Genomic DNA, 9,818 nt, shown 5'->3' with positions numbered 1-9,818 from the left:
CACCACCACTCCACCCCACCTCTCCCGTGTAGCCTTTAGCAGACTGTTGGGGCAAGTTCCGTTCGTGAGCACCTGTGGAGGCCCAGGACCGGTGCAGATAATCGTCACCGGTGTTGGTCGTGAGCGGGAATCGAACTCGGCTCTCTGCCGGGTTCGTAGCGAGAGTAGCGGCGCTAACCGCTGCGCCACCGCTCCGAGCACGCGCGTTCACCCACGCGCGTTCACACACACGCACGTTCACACACACACGTTCACACACAAAGATAAAGATCCCCCGTAAAGCCTCAGACTGTAGGCGCAAGTGCGGTTAGCGAGCACCTATGAAGGCCAAACACACACACAAACACGTTCACACACACGCGCGTTCACACACACACGGACACACACACACACACACGTTCACACACACACGTTCACACACACACACGTTCACACACGCGTTCACACACACACACGTTCATACACACACACATTCACACACACACACGCGTTCACACACACGTTCACACACACACACACGTTCACACACACACATATTCACAAACATACGTTCACACACACGTTCACACACACACACGTTCACACACACACATTCACACACACACACGTTCACACACCGCCTTCTTCAGACCTGTGCCCTAGAAATCCGTTATCCGCCGGGTTTGTAGCGCGGTGCGCTAACCGCTTGCACACTCCCACAAAGACAAAGATACCCCGTGTAGCCTTTAACAGACGGTTCGGGCAAGTGCTGTTCGCGAGCAGCGCCTATGAAGGGGGGGGGGGAAGGTGACCAGCCCCACGCCCGACCGCCTTTGTCTCCCGAGTGGCGCTGTTTACGCATCGCACGAGGTACTCATTTGAGGCTGAGTCGACCTCGGGGAGGCCCACGACCGGTGTAGATAATCGTCACCGGTGTTGGCCGTGAGCAGGAATCGAACCCGGGCCGCCGGGTTCGTAGCGCGTCGAGCTAACCGCTGTGCGTGCCCACGCACACGCTCACGCTCACACACACACGCACGTTCACACACACACATGCGTACACACGCGTACACACACACGCTCACATACGCGTACACATGAACTCACACATGCGTACACATGCGTACACACGAACACACACCTGTACACACGTACACACACGCGTACACACACACGTGTAAACACACACACACACGTGTACACACACACGCTCACACACACACGTGTACACACACACGCTCACACACACACGTGTACACACACACGCTCACACACACACGTGTACACACACACGTGTACACACACACACGTGCACACACACACACGTGCACACACACACACGTGTACACACACACGTGTACACACACACACACACGTGTACACACACACGTGTACACACACACACACGTGTACACACACACACACGTGTACACACACACACACGTGTACACACACACGTGTACACACACACACGTGCACACACACACACGTGTACACACACTTGTACACACACACGCTCACACACACACACGTGTACACACACACACGTGCACACACACACGTGTACACACACACACACGTGTACACACACACACACACACGTGTACACACACGTGTACACACACACGTGTACACACACACGTGTACACACACACGTGTACACACACACGTGTACACACACACGTGTACACACACACGTGTACACACACGTGTACACACACACACACACGTGTACACACACACACACACGTGTACACACACACACGTGTACACACACACACACGTGTACACAAAGATCCCCCGTATAGCCTTAACAGACTGTAGGGGCAAGTGCTGTTAGCGAGCACCTATGAAGGCCGGAGCGGTACACGAGGGGGTGGGTGGCCAGCGCCACGCCCGACCGCCTTTGTCTCCCCAGTGGCGATGTTTACACACCGCACCAGGTACTCATTTAAGGCTGAGTCGACCTAGGGGAGGCCCAGGACCGGTTCAGATAATCGTCACTGGTGTTAGCCGTGAGCGGGAATCGAACCCGGGTCGCCAGGTTCATAGCGCAGCGCGCTAACCGCTACACTACCGCTCACACACGTGTACACACACACACGTGTACACACACACACACGTGTACACACACACACGTACACACACACGTGTACACACACACACGTGTACACACACACACGTACACACACACGTGTACACACACACACGTGTACACACACACACGTGTACACACACACACACGTGTACACACACACACGTACACACACACGTGTACACACACACACGTGTACACACACACACACGTGTACACACACACACGTACACACACACGTGTACACACACACACACACGTGTACACACACACACACGTGTACACACACACGTGTACACACACACACGTACACACACACGTGTACACACACACACGTGTACACACACACACACGTGTACACACACACACGTACACACACACGTGTACACACACACACACACGTGTACACACACACACACGTGTACACACACACGTGTACACACACACACGTACACACACACGTGTACACACACACACACGTGTACACACACACACACGTGTACACACACACACGCGGCCTCTATTCTTAGCTGCTCTCAAACTCGTGACTCAGCAGCGAGCGAAGGCTGAAATAAAAAATAAACAGAGAGAGACACGTTCTCTCCCAAGCCTTCACGAACGCCCCGACCTACTCTCCGCTCGTCCAAACATCACTAAAACACTCTCATCACCGAACGTTTCGTTTCAGTTTTGGAATTCACATATCCGTGTTTTTTTTATTTATCCCGGCCACCACCGCCCAGAGACACCCTTCAATCATATCCTTTGTTTTATTTTTGTACAAATCTTTTTAAAAATATATATTAAAAAAAGTGCATTTAAAACGTCGAAATCCCTTGAAAATGGAACGTCTTGTTGCGGTCATGTCGAGCTCGATCCGGGAGCTGAGCGCTCCAGCCCAGACGTGATTAGCAGCAGCAGCGGCAGCAGCAGCAGCGGTAGCGGTAGCAGCAGCAGCAGCGGCAGCAGCAGCGGCAGCAGCAGTGGCAGCAGCAGCAGCGGCAGCAGCAGCAGCGGCAGCAGCAGCAGCGGCAGCAGCAGCGGCAGCAGCAGCGGCAGCAGCAGTGGCAGCAGCAGCAGCGGCAGCAGCAGCGGCAGCAGCAGCGGCAGCAGCAGCAGCGGTAGCAGCAGCAGCAGCGGCAGCGGCAGCAGCGGCAGCAGCAGCAGCGGCAGCAGCAGCGGCAGCAGCAGCAGCAGCAGCGGTAGCAGCAGCAGCAGCGGCAGCAGCAGCAGCAGCAGCGGCAGCAGCAGCGGTAGCAGCAGCAGCAGCGGCAGCAGCAGCGGCAGCAGCGGCAGCAGCAGCGGTAGCAGCAGCAGCAGCGGCAGCAGCAGCAGCAGCAGCGGCAGCAGCAGCAGCGGTAGCAGCAGCGGCAGCAGCAGCAGCAGCGGCAGCAGCAGCAACGGGATGATTTTCCAGTTGTTGTTTTTCGTGCCGGAGCAGTAAAAATGTTCGAAGTCGACGGTGAAAACGTGAACCGCTTTCACAGCGCTCGGAGAATTCCTGGCGCCCCCCCTCCCCTCCCCCCCCGCTCTGCGTCCTGGCCGTCCGTAAACCCCCTGAACTCTGACCCTGGACGCGTCTGGCATTCCTGTTCACCGCAGGTCCAGAGACGGGACAAGACTTGGACATCTCCAACATAGACACGTCCATTCTCGAGCAGTACATCAACGAAAACGAGGACCTGTGAGTATGGCGTGCTTCTTGCATTTCTCTTTCGCGTCCATGGGAACGTGGAATTTCCACCGCTGGATTTGGACCACCGTTTGAAACGGACGACGTTCTTCTTTTGGGGGGGGCTTCTTGACGGAGCGCTCGGTCTGGCGGTGGGAGGAAGGTCGCGAGTTCAAGTTCGGGGTCGTGGGGTCGACTCGGCTCATCGTCGTCATCAATTGTCGTGACCCCTACAGGATCGATAGAATCGGTATTCCGAGGAGGGTGGGTGGGGGGTAAGTTCCCTTTGTTATCCTGGTGCACAGACCACGTGATTTGTCTGTTGAGCTGCACACATCACCACCATCACCAGCATCACCATCACCAGCATCACCATCATCACCACCATCACCATCATCACCACCATCACCATCACCACCATCACCATCACCACCATCACCACCATCACCACCATCACCATCACCACCATTACCATCACCACCATCACCACCATCACCATCACCACCATCATCACCATCACCACCATCACCATCACCACCATCACCACCATCACCATCACCACCATCATCACCATCACCACCATCACCACCATCACCATCACCACCATCATCACCATCACCACCATCACCACCATCACCATCACCACCATCATCATCACCACCATCACCACCATCACCATCACCACCATCACCATCACCACCATCACCACCATCACCATCACCACCATCACCATCACCACCATCACCACCATCACCATCACCACCATCATCACCATCACCACCATCACCACCATCACCATCACCACCATCATCATCACCACCATCACCACCATCATCATCACCACCATCACCACCATCACCACCATCACCATCACCACCATCATCACCACCACCATCACCACCATCACCACCATCACCATCACCACCATCATCATCACCATCACCACCATCACCACCACCACCACCATCACCAGCAGCAGCCTCGCATCTCGAACTAATTTCACATCGCGCCTTCACCGAGGACGCTCCGCAGACACCTCACGACGGCACACCGCGAACGCGACGGCGGAGATGAGGTGACGTACACAGATGAGGTGACGAACTCTGGTGGGAGGAGGCAGCGGGGGGGGGGGGGGGGGGACGCGGCGACCTGGGCGCAGAGGTCGCAACCGGGTACCCGATACCCGTACCCTACCCGATACCCGGCTACCCGTACCTGGCCGGGTACGGGTACCTGTTTGCGACCCTGGTGCGGCCGGGTAAGGGTATGGGTAGGCCGTGAGTCACCGGTGAGTAACTGTTTGTCACTCATTTCGGGTAGCGTACGGGTACCTATACCCGGCCGGGTACAGGTACGGGTACCCGTTTGCGACCCTGGTGCGGCCGGGTACGGGTACGGGTAAGGAATCAAAACCCGTTTGCGACCTCTGCCTGGGTGGCAGCGAAACTTGACGGCGCTAAATGACGATGCGTGCGGTGCCGACGCGCGCCTGATAACGTCGCTCCTCGTCAGCGCGGGGTACGGAAACCACAGGCCCTCTGGCCCCCACGTGGGCCTTCGGGCCCCCCACCACGTGGGCCTTCCAAGAGCGGCCGTCCCCCGCGCGCACGAGCGGCAAAAAGAAACTGAAGAATAATCCAGAACACCGATAAAGACAGTTTCAGTTTTTATTTTAAAAAACGTCATCTGAAGATTGCGCGATGTTCCGCACACACACAAGACAAACAGCTGCTCCCTAGAGCCTCTCTCCACATTCTGCGGCTTAATTCTCGCCCCCCCCCCCCCCCCCACGAAAAAAACAAATCCCATTTTTCCGCACCGCGGCGACGTTTCCCACCATTGCGAGCAAGCGGCGCAGCGACCGCCCAGGGGCCCGGCCCGGCCTTTATGACCGCCGCCGCCTGCAGCTGCAGCAGCTGCTGCTGCTGCTGCTACCCGCGAGACGGCTTTTGGTGCGAGACTGTCAGCAGCAAGTGCCGCGTTGGATCCGGCAATTTGAGGGCTTCCTGAGCCCCCCCCCCCCACCCCTCTCGTCGCGCAGTGCCAGGGGGCACCTCGCCAGCAAGAGCACGAAGCCCCCCCCCCAACCCCGGCTTAAACCCGTCCAGTTCGGGCGTTGTGAGTGTGCCAAGCCAGCAAAGTCTTGGACTCGCCCCCCCCCCCCTAACCGTGACCCTAATTACACCAGCCTCGACCCTACGCCGAACCCGCATTACTGTCAAGCGAACGAGGAACCGTCGCCCGAATTACCGTGGAACTAATTGCACCCCAACCCCAGCCCTACACCCGACCCGAATTATAGTGACCATCGAATTACCCCCGACCCTCATTCTGAGTAGACTAGCCGTGATTACACGAGCAGTCGCCCCCCCCCCCCCACCTAACCCTAAATACACTGCACCCAGAAAATACCGGGAACACGACGACACAACCACAGAGAATACGGTAATGAGACTAGACCCACAGAGAATGCGGTAATGAGACTAGACCCACAGAGAATACGGTAATGAGACTAGACCCACAGAGAATGCGGTAATGAGACTAGACCCACAGAGAATACGGTAATGAGACTAGACCCACAGAGAATACGGTAATGAGACTAGACCCACAGAGAATATGGCAATGAGACTAGACCCACAGAGAGAATACGGTAATGAGACTAGACCCACAGAGAATGCGGTAATGAGACTAGACCCACAGAGAATGCGGTAATGAGACTAGACCCACAGAGAATGCGGTAATGAGACTAGACCCACAGAGAGAATACGGTAATGAGACTAGACCCACAGAGAATGCGGTAATGAGACTAGACCCACAGAGAATACGGTAATGAGACTTCACCCACAGAGAGAATACGGTAATGAGACTAGACCCACAGACAGAATACGGCAATGAGACTAGCCCCAGAGAGGCGAATCGCTGGTTGGGGGCGTTTGCGCTCGCTCTGCTCTGCCCCGCAGCGGCGTGGCGGATCTGCCGGCCGGCGCGTCGCACGCCACCTGCCCGACCCCGGGACACCCCGGCCACCCCGGCCACCCCGGCCACCCCGGCCACGCTGGCGGTGCCGGGGCCGCCAGCACCGCGGCCGGTGCCGCCCCGCGCCACGGGGCCCTCGCCGCCGCGGCGGCCTCGCCTCCGGCCGACGGGCTCGCGGCGCGCGGCCCGCGGGGACCCCTCGCTCCGTTGCAGCAGCAGCAGCTGCAGCAGCTACAGCAACAACAGCACCAACAGCAACAGCAGCAGCAGCAGCAACCTCCGCTACCACTACTGCCGCCCGGCACCAACAGCAGCCTCCTGGGCCACGGGGAGCTGCGCCGGTTGCACAGCGCCCCCGCCCAGCGCACCGCGCCCTACCGGCCCGGGTGAGGCTCAGCGGGGCACCGTCGGCGCTCAGGGCTCGCAGGTGTAGGGAGTCGATGGGGCCACCTCGCTCACCTTCTGCTTTGTCTGCGCGGGATAGAGTGTTGCCCCCTCGCGTGCGAGGGTTTGTCTCCGGGCGCTCCGGTTTCCTCCCACGTGTAAACACACGTTAATTGGCCGATAGCAGCTGCATACGTAGAGGATTGCAGAGCTTGGGGGCTGGTGGTGGGGGAGGGGGGGGGTCGGAATTTGGCGGCAGCTCATCGCGTGGCTGCTGCCGCCGCTGCTGCTTTCACCGCTCATCTGCGCGGCATCGGCGGCGCGTTACAGGTTTCACAAATTGTTGTTTTGTGTTGCTGTGCCACCTGCTGTGCACCAAAGAAGATTGTCGGCTTCTTTGCAATCGGTGCGCGCTCCCGGCTAAACGTGACGCGCGGCCTTCGCGACGGCATCACGCCGCTCAGACGCGGAGGACATTTTCATGAACGTCGCGACCGCCGCCTGATGATGCTGGCTGCGAGCGCCGGCGATTGGTCGGCTGCGTTTCTGTTCACCACGCGACAACGACGACTTTGTCCCTCGGCCGCTGTGAGTCGGGCTCGTCCCTGACGGTGCGTGGCCGCGCTGTCGTTCCCCGGCAGGAATCTCCCGGAGTCGCCGCCGGACTCCAGCTCGGAGGCCTTCTCTCCGCAGCAGATGGACGGTGAGTAGCGGGGGCCCTCCCCCTCGTCTTGACACGCCGTTTACAAACGGAGAATAACTCACCGCAGTTCCTGAGCACGGGGGCGCAACAAGGGACACCAGGGCGTTAGGCGGGCGGCAACAGACGGCACCGTCAAAATCGATCGAGGAGTTTGGGGGGGATGATTTTGGGAAGGGATTCCCAAGTGGAGCAGTGAAAGGGAGGAAGTGGACAGGTTAGGGTGTGGAGGAATCGGTGAGTCAAATTTACGGGAACAGCAACTACGCTGGTAGCAATGGAAGAGTGATAGGACGGCGACTGACTCGGGTCCTGGCTCGTGAATCAAAACAGTTCTGGATATCCTCCTCCTCCTCCTCCCCCTCTTCCTCCACCTCCTTTGCCTCCTCCTCACCCCTCCCCCCCCCCACCTTCCACGCCTCCCACGACTCCTGTCACCCACCACATCTCCCCGCCCGTCGTCGTCGTTGTTGTTGTTGCCATTGCCTCCCCGCAGAGACGCGACTCCAGCACCTGACGCCGGACAGCTTCTGCCAAATGTCGAGCCCCCTGGCTCACCCCCACCCGCACCTGCAGCAGGGAACGCACCCGCACGTCCACGCGCACCTGCGCCAGCAGCAGCATCAGCAGCAGCAGCATCAGCAGCAGCAGCAGCATCTCCATCATCAGCCTCAGCCGCCGCCGCAGCAGCAACCGCAGCAGCAGCAACCGCAGCCGCAGCAGCAACCGCAGCAGCAGCCGCATCAGCCGCAATACTCCCTCCCGCCCCAAGTCCACATCTCGCCGCACACGCAGATCACGCACCACCCTCACCACATGATGCCGCATCGGACCGCTGCCCCGACCATGGGGTTGTCCCTCAACGTGCAGCAGCAGCAGCAGCACGCGGCAAGCCCGGCCGCTTACTACGGCCGGGAGGCGCCTTACGGGCCCCCGGCTTACCCGCCCGCGTCTCAAGGGTGCAACCCGGCACTGGACGTGAACCATCAGCAGCAGCAGCAGCAGCAGTCGCATGTCCTGCAGCAGCTGTTGCAGCCGAACGCTGAGTGAGTGTAACGATCCGCTGCTGGATGAAGGCCTCCACCCCCCCCCGCCCCCGCCCAACGTTTTACGTGCGAACCCATTCCCCGGTTGAAACGCTCGCTCGTATTGACGACGATATTAACAATAGCTATTGTGATAAATCCAAATTTCGCCACGCGGCCGGTGGCAGCTGTCGGGGGTTAAATGTACGGGCGTATTTGTGAGCCGGCCATGTTCAGCGCTGGTTTTGCCTCCCAGTTGTAGGCACCGACGTTCCAATCGACCGGTTCCTGGTTTTCTCAGGCGCAGGTCCCTCGTAGCAAAACGACGAGAGGTCGTTAGGGCATCAAACCTGTCAACCACTAATCAGTGCCGACGTTACTACAGGCCAATTCAGACCTTACTGGTTACCCCGTGCGCTTATCAATCTCAACGTTCATCCTACAAAGTGCCCATCACAAGGGAGAAAATCGCAAATCGACAAACACATTTTTTGCCCGCGTTGAAACGGCTGTACGCCGCGTGCACCCGAAAACTCAACTTCCCTGTACGAGAACACGGGGGTTGTAGACCGTACGGGGCTTGACAGCTGTGCGACATCGCTCGCGACCCCACATTGCAGACGGGCGGAGTCGATGCGTTTGTGTCGACCCCCCCCCACCCCCCCGGCACTGTCCGACGGTTCACCAAGCGGCGGTGTGGCCAGCGGTCAGCGCCACGCCGCTACGAAGCCGCCCATGACCCCCCCAGTTCGATTGCCGCTCACGGCCAACGCCGGTGACGATTGTCTCAAGGGGTCACGGGCACCCTCGAAGGTCGACTCAGCCTCGCGTGAGCACCCGGGTGCGGTGCGCGGTCAACGTCGCCACTTGGGAAGACAAAGGCGGCCGGGCGTGGTGCCGGCCACCCACCTCCTCATGCGCCGTGCCGGCCTTCGTAGGCGCTGCTCGCTGACGGAGCTTGCCCCCGACAGGCGGCTGAGGCTATGC

At 59.0% G+C, this 9,818-nt stretch overlaps 1 protein-coding gene across 3 annotated transcripts in view; it reads left to right on the top strand.

Annotated features, from left to right (window-relative positions):
• Positions 1–9,818, top strand: part of MYRF (myelin regulatory factor) — a 65,193-nt gene that overhangs the window by 30,746 nt on the left and 24,629 nt on the right. For all 3 annotated transcript variants that reach the window (XM_078869067.1, XM_078869066.1, XM_078869065.1), the window contains exons 2-5: positions 3,677–3,758; positions 6,707–7,108; positions 7,748–7,809; positions 8,303–8,852. In XM_078869067.1, the coding sequence (XP_078725193.1) occupies positions 3,677–3,758; positions 6,707–7,108; positions 7,748–7,809; positions 8,303–8,852 (1,096 nt within the window). The remainder of the gene's footprint in view (positions 1–3,676; positions 3,759–6,706; positions 7,109–7,747; positions 7,810–8,302; positions 8,853–9,818) is intronic.

The sequence above is a fragment of the Lampetra fluviatilis genome, chromosome 27 (genome assembly GCF_964198595.1).
Source record: "Lampetra fluviatilis chromosome 27, kcLamFluv1.1, whole genome shotgun sequence".
NCBI classification, from domain to species: domain Eukaryota; kingdom Metazoa; phylum Chordata; class Hyperoartia; order Petromyzontiformes; family Petromyzontidae; genus Lampetra; species Lampetra fluviatilis.
Note: the sequence above shows the minus strand (reverse complement) of the source record. Positions and strands in the feature narration are given on the sequence as shown.